This window comes from Oncorhynchus tshawytscha, linkage group LG05, assembly GCF_018296145.1.
Source record: "Oncorhynchus tshawytscha isolate Ot180627B linkage group LG05, Otsh_v2.0, whole genome shotgun sequence".
In the NCBI taxonomy this organism is placed as follows: Eukaryota; Metazoa; Chordata; class Actinopteri; order Salmoniformes; family Salmonidae; genus Oncorhynchus; species Oncorhynchus tshawytscha.
In genome coordinates this window covers 37564196-37579963 of record NC_056433.1, presented here as the reverse complement: position 1 = coordinate 37579963, position 15768 = coordinate 37564196, and the positions used below count along the sequence as shown (strand labels likewise).

General features: G+C 42.2%; 2 protein-coding genes across 5 annotated transcripts in view; one reads left to right on the top strand and one right to left on the bottom strand.

Annotated features, from left to right (window-relative positions):
• The window catches only part of LOC112232949 (opsin-5-like), a 34385-nt gene extending 28749 nt beyond the window's left edge, over positions 1-5636 (top strand). The window contains exon 4 of the mRNA XM_024400281.2: positions 2651-5636. Coding sequence (XP_024256049.1) covers positions 2651-3016 — 366 coding nt within the window. The 3' untranslated portion in view covers positions 3017-5636. The remainder of the gene's footprint in view (positions 1-2650) is intronic.
• Positions 5637-6636: 1000 nt separating this feature from the next.
• The window catches only part of LOC112232961 (methylmalonyl-CoA mutase, mitochondrial-like), a 40754-nt gene continuing 31622 nt past the window's right edge, over positions 6637-15768 (bottom strand). For 3 of the 4 annotated variants that reach the window (XM_024400296.2, XM_024400299.2, XM_024400297.2), the window contains 2 exons: positions 14680-14847; positions 8717-8869 (listed from right to left, as the gene is read on the bottom strand). In XM_024400296.2, coding sequence (XP_024256064.1) covers positions 8735-8869; positions 14680-14847 — 303 coding nt within the window. In that variant the 3' untranslated portion in view covers positions 8717-8734. The other variant, XM_024400300.2, reaches the window with a different exon arrangement.

The window sequence follows — 15768 nt, the reverse complement described above, 5'->3', positions numbered from 1 at the left end:
GCATCCAATTTGTTGAGTAGAGTGTTGGAGGCTATTTTGTTAATGACATCGCCAAAGTCGAGGATCGGTAGGATGGTCAGTTTTACGAGGGTATGTTTGGTAGCATGAGTGAAGAAGGCTTTATTGCAGAATAGGAAGCCGATTCTAGATTTCATTTTGGATTGGAGATGCTTAATGTGAGTCTGGAAGGAGATTTTACAGTCTAACCTGTCACCCAGTTATTTGTAGTTGTCCACATATTCAGAACCATCCAGAGTAGTGATGCTGGACAGGCAGGGGCAGCGATCGGTTGAAGAGCATGCATTTATTTACAAGCATTCAAGAGCAATTGGAGGCCATGGATGGAGAGTTGTATGGCATTGAAGCTCATCTGGAGGTTAATTATCACAGTGTCCAAAGAAGGGCCAGAAGTATACAGAATTTTGTCGTCTGCGTAGACGTGGATCAGAGAATCACCAGCAGCAAGAGCGACATCATTGATGTATACAGACAAGAGATTCGGCCCGAGAATTGAACCCTGTGGCACCCCCATAGAGACTGCCAGAGGTCCGGACAACAGGCCCTCCGATTTGACACACTGAACTCAATCAGAGAAGTAGTTGGTGAACCAGGCGAGGCAGTCATTTGAGAAACCAAGGCTGTTGACTCTGCCGATAAGAATGTGGTGATTGACAGAGTCGAAAGCCTTGGCCAGGTCAATGAATACATCTGCACAGTAATGTCTCTTATCGATGGCGGTTATGATATCATTTAGGACCTTAAGCATGGCTGAGGTGGACCAATGACCAGCTCTGAAACCAGATTGCATAGCGGAGAAGGTACGGTGGGATTAAAATGGCCGGCAATCTGTTTGTTAACATGACTTTCGAAGACCTTAGAAAGGCAGGGTAGGATAGATATAGGTCTGTAGCAGTTTGGATCTAGAGTGTCTCCCCCTTTGAAGAGGGGGATGATCGCGGCAGCTTTCCAATCTTTGGAATCTCAGACGATCCGAAAGAGAAGTTGAACAGGCTAGTAATAGGGGTTGCAACAATTTTGGCAGATTATTTTAGAAAGAGAGGGTCCAGATTGTCTAGCCTCGGCTGATTTGTAGGGGTCCAGACTTTGGAGCTCTTTCAGAACATCAGCTATCTGTACTTGGGTGAAGGAGAAATGGGGGAAGCTTGGGCGAGTTGCTGTGGGGGGTGCAGGGCAGTTGACCGGGGTAGGGGTAGCCAGGTGGAAAGCATGGCCAGCCGTAGAAAAATGCTTATTAAAATTCTCAATTATAGTGGATTTATCGGTGGTTTCCTATCCTCAGTGCAGTGGGCAGCTGGAAGGAGGTTCTCTTATTCTCCATGGACTTTACAGTGTCCCAGAACTTTTTTGAGTATGTGCAACAGGATGCAAATTTCTGTTTGAAAAAGCTAGCCTTAGCTTTCCTAACTGCCTGTGTATATCGGTTCCTAACTTCCCTGAAAAGTTGCATTTCACTATGGCTATTCGATGCTAATGCAGTACGCCACAGGATGTTTTAGTGCTGGTCAAGGGCAGTCAGGTCTGGAGTGAACCAAGGGCTATATCTGTTCCTGGTTCTACATTTTTTGAATTGGGCATGTAGAAGCTCTAATTGTTTGGGTACAGACCTGGATAGTAAGACAAAACTCTGCAGGCAACTCTGCCCCCTTTGGCAGTTCTATCTTGTCGGAAAATGTTATAGTTAGTGATGGAAATTTCAGGGTTTTTGGTCTTCCTAAGCCACATTTTTAAGCCAGGATTCAGACATGGCTAGGACATCCGGGTTGGTAGAGTGTGCTAAAGCAGTGAATAAATCAAATTTAGGGAGGAGGCTTCTAATGTTAACATGCATGAAACCAAGGCTGGGGTATAGTTCCATTACCAGATGAACAGAGGAGGAGTAGGATAAGGGTACGGCTAAAGGCTATAAGCACTGGTCGACTAGTACGTTCGGAACAGAGAGTAAAAGGAGCAGGTTTCTGAGCACGATAGAATAGATTCAAGGCATAATGTACAGACAAAGGTATGGTAGGATGTGAATACATTGGTGGTAAACCTAGGCATTGAGTGATGATGAGAGAGATATTGTCTCTAGAAACATTTAAACCAGCTGATGTCACCGCATGTGTGGGAGGTGAAACTAAATGGTTGGTTAAGGCATATTGAGCAGGGCTAGAGGCTCTACAGTGAAATAAGACAATAATCACTAACCAGAACAGCAATGGACAAGGCATATTGACATTATGGAGAGGCATGATTTATCCACTTGCTAGCTATCCCACCTGGAAAGATATTACTTTGTTTTTGCGCTGTTTGTTTGTTTACAAGGGATGAATTATACAACTCTGGTTAGATATCAAAACAGTACCAGTTTTGCTGACATTTTGGAAAATTATATTTATCCGGGCAAAACCCTATTTCACGCTGGTTCCACTACTTAGGGTCTTTCAGACATGGGGCTCAAGCAGAGCTCATGAGTGACTGTGACAAAGTGTACAAGTCTAGATCATGAGAAATGCTTTAGTCCCTGTCAAATTTGGCTACCTCAGGTTAAGAAGTTTGACATGGCTGTAAACATAGTCTATGCTATGTTTTTGACAGGCAAACGCCTCCCCTCTCCTTTTCTCTCCTCCGCCTCTCCTCTTCACCCTAGATGGCGGTGTTGATCAGCTCTGGGTTCATCGTAGCCTGGTCTCCCTACGTGGTGCTCAGCTTTTGGAGTATGTTCCACACCAAGGGGAAGGACAGCCTGGCCCCCGTGGTCTCCCTGCTGCCCTGCCTGTTCGCTAAAGGTTCCACAGCCTACAACCCTTTCATCTACTACATCTTCAGACGCTCCTTTAGACGCCAGCTCCAGGTCCTGATCTGCTGCTCTGCCCAACCAGACTCACCTTCGTGTAGGGAGACAGGAGAGGGCAGGCAGAGTGTAAGGTCTGACCTACTACAGAGCCTTCCGGATAATAAGAATAGAGCTCCCTTGGTGGGGAAGTTGGGAACTGCGGTGCTGGAAAGAGTCTGAGAAAGAGCTGACAAGCTCCTGTTAAAAAAGTATTGGAACACGGCCTGTTTGAACATTGGTCCGTACCCATCAAAGGGTTAAGACTGTGTGTGTGCGTGTGCGTTAAAGGGTCACAAATGGATGGGGTGCGAGTTAATCAACTGTGTTTCTTCACTGTCATTCTAGCACACACTACTAGGTCATAGCCTCGTCCTCGCCACGTCACCAACAAAGTAATACTTTACTTGAAGTCAACAGACAAAATGTATTATGATGCAGTCATAAGACACATCACATATTATAATCATTGTAATAAGGTTTTATAAGGGCTCATACATGTTTAGAAAAAAGTTGTAAAGCATTGTGTTTTTTGGCTTGAAGTTAAAGGAATATCATGTAGAATGAAGCCCCCTAAAGGAAACTAAGTGAATTGCAACAACATTTGCACTGCTACAACACTTGCAATTCTACTTGCGATGTAGAATTTTAGCAACCAGGAAATAGCCAGTCAATTTCTTATAGCAAGTCAATTTCTGAGTCTCTTTTACTTTCAGTTCTGCACACCATTTCTGCCATTGTTCATTGTGCTTGTGAGGAGTTAACCATGCCTCTGAGTGACGCTGATGGAAGAGAGGGAGGGTCCTGCCTTCCAATTTGACAACAAGAGACAGACCAGCTTTTGTTGTCAAATAGGAGGACTGCACCATCATCATGTAACTTTGTCTGGGCCCCAATTGATTCATTTTTGAACAAATATTGTGAAACATTACACTATTACCGCAGATATATTAAGGACATTTTCTGAAATGAAAATGCAAAAATATGACATAATGCCCCTTTAGGTGTTATTGTAAAGTTCACTTTATTGTTGAATGTTGTTGTGAGGTACTGTAGCATTGAACCTAAACTTCACAATGGTCACTATGGCCATTCACAATGGTCGCTATGAGCATTTACAATGGTCCCTGTGGCCATAGTTCTGGTCCCTTTCTTCCTGTTTTGAGAGACTTGTTGGATATTGTAGCATTGGCAGGCTACGAGACAGCCTTCTTGACTACCCTCCCCATGTCTAGAGTGTTCTATGAGTCAGTTCCTGAGGCTTCTATTGGGGACAATCAAGTTAAAAGAGGAGAGCTAATCTGACATTGCACCCTATTCCCTACATAGTCCACTACTTTTAGACAGAGCCCTATGTAGCTAATATTCTGATGTGGCAGTGGTTGTGAACTATGTAAGGAATAGGGAATAGTGTGCCATTTTGGAGGCTGCTGGAAACTTCAGGAAGCGTTTTTCACATCTGACCTTGTTTGTGTGACCTCTAATGATTGTAACAGAGCTACTCTGAGAAAATGAAAGGGCTTTAGAAAAGCATATTTTTTTCTCTCTTTATTGCTCCTAAACACTTCTACTTCACAATAACAGCACTTACAGTTGACTGGGTTAGCTCTAGCAGGGCAGAAAGCTGACTAATTGACTTGTTGGAAAGGTGGCATCCTATGAAGGTGCCACGTTGAAAGTCACTGAGCTCTTCAGTAAGGCTATTCTACTGCCAATGTTTGTCTATTTTTCAAGAAAACCTTGAAAAATATGATCTTCTTTTCCTCTGCATGCCCTGAAACTCAACTCCTCTGACAATAGAATGTTTTTTTATTGAATGTTTTGTTGTAACGGAGACCCTGAAATTTTGACATTAATAGATCCTGTTTCTCCATCTAAATTCATCTTTGTTTGCATTAATATTGTGTGCAAAATTCAAAATATTGCATTGAGTTATTAAAACCCCCTAGAGTCAATATCCACACCTTTGCTGAAATTGAATTAGCATAATAAAACAATCCCCATCAAAATGCATCAGTTTAAGCCAGATGTTGCACTTCTTTTTATTTTATGACCCCTTTTTCATGTTATCCAATTGGTAGTTACAGTCTTGTCTCATCGCTACAACTCCCGTATGGACATGGGAGAGGTGAAGGTTGAGAGCCATGCGTCCTCCGAAACACAACCCAACCAAGCCGCACTGCTTCTTGACACAATGCCCACTTAACCCAGAAGCCAGTCACAACAATGTGTCGGAAGAAACACCTGCCGACCGTGTCAGTGTGCATGCGCCAGGTCCGCCACAGGAGTCACTAGAGCGTGATGGGACAAGGATATCCCTGCCGGCCAAACTAGACCAACTGTGCACCGCTCCATGGGTCTCCCAGACGCAGCCGGCTGTGACAGTGCCTGGACTCGAACCAGGATCTCTAGTGGCACAGCCTTAGACCACTGTGCCACTCGGGAGGCCCCTCAGATGTCACACTTCTGCATCTGCGGTGAAAGGTGACAGAGCTAGACCGGTGTTGGTCAGACCATGAGACATCCTGAAAATCAGTCTTCTCGCGAAAACATCTGCAGTTTCCCAATGGCTTTGCCCAAAAAACTGACCCCTCTATGGAAAGACGAGACCCTCACGAACATGATGGTGATCTCCATCTTGGGACTTGTCTGAAGTCGGTACAGCCGATCTACCAACTTCTGTCTGTAGCCTCCAAACCGTTTAGGCGGCACACTAATAGGACGCCCACAGGCCTCACAAGACTCGTCTGAAGGTCACCCGGAAACTGCTAAAAACATTTATGGAAGTATATATGGAGACTGTTTAGTGCCAAAAATAAGTGATTAAATACATAAACAAAATGTTTCCTGAGCTTTCTTATAGATGTTCTCTCTTTCTTACTTGTGTATTCATGAATGAACTTATTGGATAAGGAATTCTGCCTACAGCTCCACTGCTCAGACATCAGAAAAGATTGATATTTATTTCAAAAGCAGAGGAGCAAACTGCTTGCTGCTTTCAACTTAGATTTTTAGTGAAGATGTGGATTCAACAACAACGTTTCAACTGAATGGTCTTCATATGTTTAGCTGGTTTGCTTTCTGCGCTCTGTTTCAGATTGCTTCTCTGACTGCCCATTCTCATAGTGTTTCTTCTATATTAGCGGAGGCTGGTGGGAGGAGCTATATGAGGACAGGCTCATTGTAATAGCTAAAATATAGTAAATGGAACGGAGTCAAACATGGTTGCAGTACATTTGATGTGTTTGATACCGTTCCATTAATTCCATTCCAGCCATTACTAGGCCATCCTCCTATAGCGCCTCCATCCAGCCTCCACTGCTCTATATTACAGATACTGTAGACCTGTCCAGAAATAACCCTTAGCTCTTAATCCCCTAGTTCAGGGGTCTCCATCCGTTTCTAGCATGAAAGCAACTTTTAATGCTTTCAAATAGGCTGGCACATTCTTCTCTTCTCTGGGTCCTTAGTGTTAAAGAAAAAGTAGTGCACTATGTCCTGTCAATATACCTGGTAAAAAATAATGGTTATTATAAACTGCGTGTGTCCAAGAACAGCCCTTGGCCGTGGTATATTGGCCATATTCCACAACCCCTCGGGCCTTATTGCTTAAATAAACACCTCATATAAAATCTGTGATTTTTAACCCCAAATTGTGTTTTATATATATTGTTTTTCACTCTCAAAATGAAATGTGTTTATAGAGAAAAACAACTCAATTGGATGTTCTGAGTCCATGTCAATGCTTAAATCACATCCGAAGACTATTATTTTAGGTCTGTAAGAAAACAAGCAAATTTAGATTTGAGTGGAATTCCCTTTTAATTGTGTATCTTTGCCTTTTAATTGCACAATTAGCAAGTGAGGAATGTGAGATTTACTTGTGAGATTTGTTTATGGCATTTTGGGATTGAAAACATGAAAAATTGACACATACTTTCAGAATTGCTTGGTGAGCTACTCATATGTGGGCTGAGAGCTACAGGTAGCTGTTAGTAGACCTGTTGGAGACCCCTGCCATAGGTACTTCAAGCTATTGTGTAGGAATAACCAAATATGCTAGCAACTCCACCTCACACTCTGAAAGGCATGTTTTGCCATAATGGTTAATTCCAATCTGATAAAAATCAAGCTACAGAAGTCCTTAAAGGCAAGGTGTTGTTTCTGGATGGGGTTTGAGTGTGGCTAAGCGGGGATGGACAGAGAGAAAGAGAGAGCTGTTGAGCTTTATGTTATCGAGAGCCGAGACATGAGCAAGTCGATGGCAATCAGCGGATATGTAATCAGTCTTCATAGCACTCAACTCTTATTCCAATAAACTGGTTCAAAGCTCCAGCAGACAATTCAAAAAATAAGATATAAAGACAATACAAAAGCTTGAACATAAAGGCAAAAGGATATCTGACCAAATACATACAGTAACATAGACAATACAAAGTGGGCCGTTGCTGGCTATCATGTCTGATCTGTCCTGCTTGAGGTAATCTCTCTATCAGTTAGAATCTCTAACTTGAGAAGTGAGAATCAGGCAAATCTCCAACCCATTGTTACATAATAAGTGATTTACGTATGGGGGTCAAAGCTGCTCTTAGGACTTCCAAGTCAGAATTTGTTCCCTGTGTCAATGTATTAAATTTAGTCATTACCATTTGTCTGAGGGCGAGTTCTGGGGTTAAAGGGTCTGGCATGTTTCTCATTTTCACACAGAACAAGGAAGAGAGAAAGTAAAAATGATTGTGAGAGAAATGACCTAATATACCAAGTGACTATCCTATTGCCAGGTTGTTATTGTTAAAGATAATGTGTTCTCAACTTCTCTATAATCTACCTGGATAAGTAAAAAGGTCATACGGTAGTGTATCTTCGCGATACTACGCGCAAAGTAATTTTGAAGTTAGCCAGCAGTAAAAACCCAAATCGATAAGTAATCAAGATACGTTTTGTTAAAGTTAATGATCTTATTGATCAGATTCAATATCTCATCTGAACCATGGAAAACCTTAAGCTGTCAGCAAACAAACATATCACATTATTTTTATTGACAACATAAGTTCAGTGACTTTAGATAACTTATCTAAAGTCCATGTTATTACGGATATTTCCACAATCTCCTTGTTCTACCATAATATCCTGTGCAGATTTCACACTATTATATTTTCCATATTTATTCTGTCTATGTATTTTATTTCTTTACCTTTATTTAACTCGGCAAGTCAGTTAAGAACAAATTCTTATTTTCAATGAAGGCCTAGGAACAGTGGGTTAACTGCCTTGTTCAGGGGCAGAATGACTGATTTTTACCTTGTCAGCTCGGGGATTCGATCTTGCAACCTTTCGGTTACAAGTCCAACGCTCTAACCACTAGGCTACCAGCCGCCCCATATCAGTGTTTTACAATCTATCCTTAGGGGAGTGCTCAGAAAGAACACGTTTTCAAACCCAGCACTTACTGTACACAACCAATCACCAAGTCCTTGATTGAGAAATGGAATGAGAAACGCTGATGAAGACAGACTAAGAGATCTGTAGACTAAACTGTATATTATTGGTTGTGGTTTAGGGCAAAATTCACACAGTCATTATGAATATATTCATGTCACAATCTCATTGCGCTATTCTATCATCCTGTGCAGATATCACACACCAATGTTTTCAACTTCTTCCCATCGCTGTGTACACACACACACACACACACACACACACACACACACAATATTATTGAGTTATATTGTTCATCAGCAATCTGTCTACATGGCCTGGCGGATCTTGTCCAGGCTCTTCTCAATGTTGTCTATCACCTCTACTGCAGCCTGAGGGATTCTCGTCCCGGGGCCGAAGATACAGCACACACCACTCTGGTACAGGAACTCATAGTCCTGTAGAGAAACATACAGCATAGAGTTATATACTGTAAAAAGATACAGCACACACCTCTCTGGTACAGGAACACATAGTCCTGTAGAGAAACATACAGCATGGAGTTATATACTGTAAAAAGATACAGCACACACCACTCTGGTACAGGAACTCATAGTCCTGCAACATAGTGTTACAGACACACATTCTCAGACCAAAATGGAATGAGGATGAAGTGCATTTTATTTTTTAACAGACCATGCAGAGACAGTAAAACTTTTACTAGAACCATTATCTCCCTTAATACCAGCGTATAACCAACATGTGAATCAGCAGATGATCTTCATAGGAAGAAGGGGAAGACCATTCTACTCAGTGAATTAAAAAAAAAACTAAAAATATATTCACTGATTAAAAACACACTGTTTTGAAATGAAGGTAAACAGTAAACCAACAGGGTAGCTACCCAACAGGGTAGCACCATTGCTTAGCCAGAGGACAGCTAAACTAAAATATACAAAAGTATGTGGACACCCCTTCAAATGAGTGGATTCAGCTTATTTTAGCCACACCCGTTGCTGATTGGTGTATAAAATCGAGCACACAGCCATGCAAACTCCATAGACAAACATTAGCAGGAGAATGGTGTTGTGTCTGTTATTTTTTAATGTGATTGACTGCTATTTCATCAAATAATTACATACCACGTTAAATTATTACGCAATTAAATTACTCATGTAACAATTAATTAAGTAGTAATCTGGGGCACCACAGAAAAAGTTAGAGTTACTATCTTCCGACTAAACTCTAAAGATATAAATCTCTCTTACATCAGTCACAGTCAAGTCATTAATACTTATTTACCTTCTATCACTCATTCTGAATGTCGCAAAATCCTTGGATGTCTGCACGAACCCTAGCATAAATTATGAATCAGCGATATACAAATTGGCTTAATTATTTATTTACGAACTAACTAAATAATCACACAGAATTACATAAACACACAAACAGAATAGTTTACACATTGATTACTACATAATGCAATGAAAAGTCCCTAGTGGACTAAACCCGATATGACAGCTTAGCAGATAAAGAGCGGGAATACTTTGCACATGAACGGCCGCTAATTCAAAATAATTGCATTGTACATATTTACGTGTGTACAGTTGAAGTTGGAGGTTTACATACACCTTAGCCAAATACATTTAAACTCAGTTTTTCACAATTCCAGACATTTAATACATTTAACACCTGTCTTAGGTCACTTAGGATCACCACTTTATTTTAAAAATGTGAAATGTCAGAACAATAGTAGAGAATGATTTATTTCAGGTTTTATTTCTTTCATCACATTCCCAGTGGGTCAGAAGTTTACATACACTCAATTAGTATTTGGTAGCATTGTCTTTAAATTGTTTAACTTGGGTCAAACGTTTCGGGGAGCCTTCCACAAACTTCCCACAATGAATTGGGTGAATTTTGGCCCATTCCTTGCTCGCACACGCTTTTTCAGTTCTGCCCACAAATTTTCTATAGGATTGAGGTCAGGGCTTTGTGATGGCCACTCCAATAACTTGACTTTGTTGTCCTTAAGCCATTTTGCCACAACTTTGGAAGTATGCTTGGGGTCATTGTCCGTTTGGAAGACCCATTTGTGACCAAGCTTTAACTTCCTGACTAATGTCTTGAGATGTTGCTTCAATATATCCACAGACTTTTCCTTCCTCATCATGCCATCTATTTTGTGAAGTGCACTAGTCCTTCCTGCAGCAAAGCACCCCCACAACATGATGCTGCCACCCCCGTGCTTCACGGTTGGGATGGTGTGCTTACAAGCCTCCCCCGTTTTCCTCCAAACATAACGATGGTCATTATGGCCAAAGTTCTATTTTTGTTTCATCAGACCAGGGGACATTTCTCCAAAAAGTACAATCTTTGTCCCCATGTGCAGTTGCCACACATAGTCTGGCTTTTTTATGGCGGTTTTGGAGCAGTGGCTTTTTCCTTGCTGAGCGGCCTTTCAGGTTATGTCGATATAGGACTCGTTTTACTGTGGCTATAGATACTTTTGTACCGGTTTCCTCCAGCATCTTCACAAGGTCCTTTGCTGTTGTTCTTAGAATGATTTGCACTTTTCGCACCAAAGCACGTTCATCTCTAGGAGACAGAACGTGTCTCCTTCCTGAGCAGTATGATGGCTGCGTGGTCCCATGGTGTTTATACTTGCGTACGACTGTTCGTACAGATGAACGTGGTATCTTCAGGCGTTTGGAAATTGCTCCCAAGGATGAACCAGACTTGTGGTGGTCTACAATTGAGGTCTTGGCTGATTTATTTAGATTTTCCCATGATGTCAAGCAAAGAGGCACTAGGTTTGAAGGTAGGCCTTGAAATACATCCACAGGTATACCTCCAATTGAATGATGATGATGTCAATTAGCCTATCAGAAGCTACTAAAGTCATGACATAATTTTCTGGAATTTTCCAAGCTTTTTAAAGGCACAGTCAACTTAGTGTATGTAAACTTCTGACCCACTGGAATTGTGATACAGTGAATTATAAGTGAAATAATCTGTCTGTAAACAATTGTTGGAAAAATGACTTGTGTCATGCACAAAGTAGATGTCCTAACAGTCTTGCCAAAACTATAGTTTGTTAACAAGAAATTTGTTTTAATGACTCCAACCTAAGTGTATATAAACTCCGACTTCAACTGTATGTCTTTGCGGTCTCTCCATTGAAAACACTTGATCCGTCTGGGGAGTAATTCAACAGAAAGTCTCTGGTTTGTCCACCAGAGATCAAAGTCTTTCGTAGTTGTAGCTCTGTTATTATGGATATGTCAGACGTACCAACAGCCGTTTGATAGTGAATTGTTCTTTAGAATGGATCTTTCAGATCCATTTCTCGGATGAGGGTAATAGACTAAAGTACTTAAACAGCTGCAGACTGAATGTTCCTGTGTAGTTTTCATCTTCTTCACTCGAGAAAGTTTCAGTGTCTAGCCATCCAGTACCTTTCAGCTTACGCTGTTGGTCTCGCTGGTCTCAGAGTGGTAACCATTTCAGTGTGGGGATGCCTTCTCTGGTCTTTAGTTTTGTAGATTTCATAACCATTTTTGACGTCCGGTTCAAACCGCGTGCTTAGAGATTTAATAGAAACGCGTTCTCTGGAGTATTGAATCACGCGTTACCATCTGCCAGTCCGTTGACGAATCTGGGTTTGGCGGATACCAGGAGAACACTACCTGCCCAAATGCATAGTACCATATGTAAAGTTTGGAGGAGGAGGAATAATTGTCTGGGGATGGTTTTCATGGTTCGGGCTAGACCCCTTAGATCCAGTGAAGGGAAATCTAAACGCTACAGCATACAATGACATTCTAGACGATTCTGTGTTTCCAACTTTGTGGAAACAGTTTGGGGAAGACCGTTTCCTGTTTCAGCATGACAATGCCCCCATGCACAAAGCGAGGTCCATACAGAAATGGTTTGTCAAAATCGGTGTGGAAGAACTTGACTGGCCTGCACAGAGCTCTGACCTCAAACCCATCGAACACCTTTGGGATGAATTGAAACGCCAACTGTGAGCCAAGCCTAATGGCCCAACATCAGTGCCTGACCTCACTCTTGAATGGAAGCAAGCTCTTGTGCCTGAATGGAAGCAAGTCTCTGCAGCAATGTTCCAATGTTATGCAGCAAGTAAAGTGATGATGCTTTATGTGGCTGCTATGAAAGTGAACTGTGTGTGCAGGTGATCAGGGATTTATTCAGTCCACCGATTCTGTTACTAAACTGAGGAAAACAAGGAGGGACCTACCTGAATTTGTCCAATAAAAACTCTTGTTTTAGTTGCAAAGCAGTTTGCAACTGTTTGGACTAATGATTACACCCCAGATGAGATAGATGCAGGCAAGAGTGTGCAAGGTGATATTGAAAGTGTCACTGTCTTTCACTTTGATTACCACAATTTGCCTCCAGACCTGTGCACCTATATTACAAATGTTAATTTCTAGGCTAGGTTGTAGCAACCTCATTATGGGTATAAGGCAAATTTGAGTATCATGTAGTAGTGTACACCTATCAAAACACCATCCCTAATGGCACTAACCACCACTGGGGTGAATGCACCCTGAGAAACCTGCATATTTTGATATCTATATAGCAGAGCTATTATACTGTAGCATAGTGTCAAAGCTGAAGAAAAGCTCTTTATGAATAAAATATTCACTATGATTACCACTATCTATACATAAAGGACAGAGGACAAGGCGACGCAATCACGTCAGGAATGTTAGCGGCAGTTCTCATGGTATTGTATTCGTTATGATACAATCTTGTGTGTTCAACATGGGCCTCTGATCCTGGTTGTTTTATTGTTTGTTGTTGTTGGCTCTATAATTGGCTAATGTCCATTTGTGTGAACACAGAAACATGGTTTCATAAATGAGACGTCTCTCTGAATACATAAACTAAATGGTTTCATCTCTCTCACGGGACACGAGTAGCTATTACTAGATGTGTGTGTGTGTCTGTGTGTGTGTGTGTGTGTGTGTGTGTGAGCATCCAGGCATCAAGTGGCAGAGCTGTGGATTTTGATGTCAATTCCTATTTGCACTGCTTTGACTTTTCCAATTCACACCCACTCCGAGTGACACCTCCATCCCACAATACACTATAATGGCATCCATTGGTCCCCTGCAGAAGGCAACTGATTTGTTAAACTACCAAGACACAAGCACGCGCATTTGTGTGTATATTAAGACGGTGATCAGAAATAGTCATCAGGCAGCCTGATTGTGTTTACCTCAACTAACTCAATGTTCTCACTCTTCAGGCCTAGCAGTAATTAAAACATCTCATAGGTTCCATGTGTGCACCACTCTCTGTGTGTGTTTTGGTCACCCTTTTGAACAACAAACAATAAATCTGGTTAGCCGACCTATGGGAGGCCTGACGGAGCTGGCCCTGGATCCCGCTAAGTTTGCCGTCTCCTGGGCACATGTACATACAACACAGTCCTCATACACAGATTTCTCACATAAATGCACAACTTTAAATCAGGTTACAGACCGGGTAACTAGGCCTTGGACCCCTAGACTTAGCGAGAATACATATTAGCAGGCTAGTTAATCGGTTTTGTAACATGAGCCTTCGTGTTCTAATATTGTCAATGGTTCACCACTGAGAGACCGCAGGTCATGGACAAACGTGCTCCTATCTGGGGGGTTGCAGGGATGATCTCGTCTGTCTTTAGTCTCTTTGTTACTCTCCACAAGATGGCTGTACACCGTCCTGGGACTCTAAGAACAGAGTGATCTGTCATGTTTAACAGAGCAGGCTACGGGTTATTCTACTGTTTGGTCAAGCAGAGAGACTAAACTGGTCTTCTTTATTTTCCTATTTGATGAGAGAAACTACTGGCAGCTCGTGTTGGTGTCATTTACACTATTATTGTTTAGTATTCTGCAGAGAGAAAGGAGAAAGATGGTGGGAAAGAGGTGGATCGTTGTATATTCTGTATATGTATATTTCTTGCCGTTTTTTAAAATTGTTTTAATTATGAGAGCTTGAGTGAGTAACCTTGGAGAGGGAGATCATTATTTGGTATCAGAAAGAGAAAGACTGACAGAGACTCAGGACATTCTCGGGGTTCATCTCCCTACAAGTCAAAGGTTACAGTGTTCATGAGGTTGGATGACCCCTCCACAGATGACCAGGATGTCAGGGTGGTTGAGGTTGGGTTAAGGGTCACAGGTTACCTGAGGTGGGATGACCCCTCCACAGATGACCAGGATGTCAGGGTGGTTGAGGTTGGGTTAAGGGTCACAGGTTACCTGAGGTGGGATGACCCCTCCACAGATGACCAGGATGTCAGGGTGGTTGAGGTTGGGTTAAGGGTCACAGGTTACCTGAGGTGGGATGACCCCTCCACAGATGACCAGGATGTCAAGGTGGTTGAGGTTGGGTTAGGGGTCACAGGTTACCTGAGGTGGGATGACCCCTCCACAGATGACCAGGATGTCAGGACGGTTGAGGTTGCGAAGCTCCTTGATAAGCTCTGGGACCAGGGTCTTGTGTCCTGCGGCCAGCGTGCTGACCCCAACACAGTGGACGTCTGCATCTACCGCCTGCTGGGCCACCTCCAGTGGGGTCTATAGAGGAGGAAACAAAGTAGTATGAAAAAACAGTAGTCATCATCATCACGTTAGTAGTCAAACCACTGCCAATGATGTGGAAAGTCTATATAGTGGTCCTCCTATACTGTACGTCTCAATAAGATCTGATTTATTACTTCTAAATCATGTGTTGTATTTTAAGGCTGAGACTGCCCCAAGGCACGTTCAACAAGCAATATATTAGCGAACGCGTGTGGCGAACTGTGTTTGTTTCAAACAAAGTTTGTTGAACTTTTGTTTTTTAAAACACAAACATTCCATTATGTTAGTTTTAGCTACTCTTGCTGATAACACGATGTAATGTCCTGGTCCCGATTTCATGGAGTGGCTACAGATTTTAGTGGGTGAAGAGTCGATGGTTATGTGGAGGAAGTCGTCCCTCGCTACAACGACTTCGCCCTTCGGTGTCATTTTCGGTTGAAACCAAAAAACGTTTTGGTAATTTGGATGTCTAGACGGCCTGTGTTTTGGTCAAAGTAGCCTAAATAAAGTGTCACTAAAATCCCCAATGATGTAGTGTGAGGTTCTGTGTTATACACTATAGCCCGTTACCATATCATATGCGATGGAATATTATTTGCTGTTGGCTTGTGTGGGTGTATGTATGTGTTATGCAACATAGCTGACTTGAGACATTGTTAACAGTTTCAGGGCCATGGGCCTTTCTCGTGATGGAAAAATACAGAATAACATAAAAACAGACACATACAGAGCGTAGTGTAGGGAACAAACAGTCTTTTGTTTGATAACAGGAGCCAGGTGCGTGATAACTGTATCGAGCTTGGGCGCATAGATATTCTACACAACTACAACGACTGACCGCTGAAGCGCCCAGGGGCTGGGACCAGCCTGTGCGCCAACAATCAATGATAGGCTGGGTGAGTTTAAACCACACCC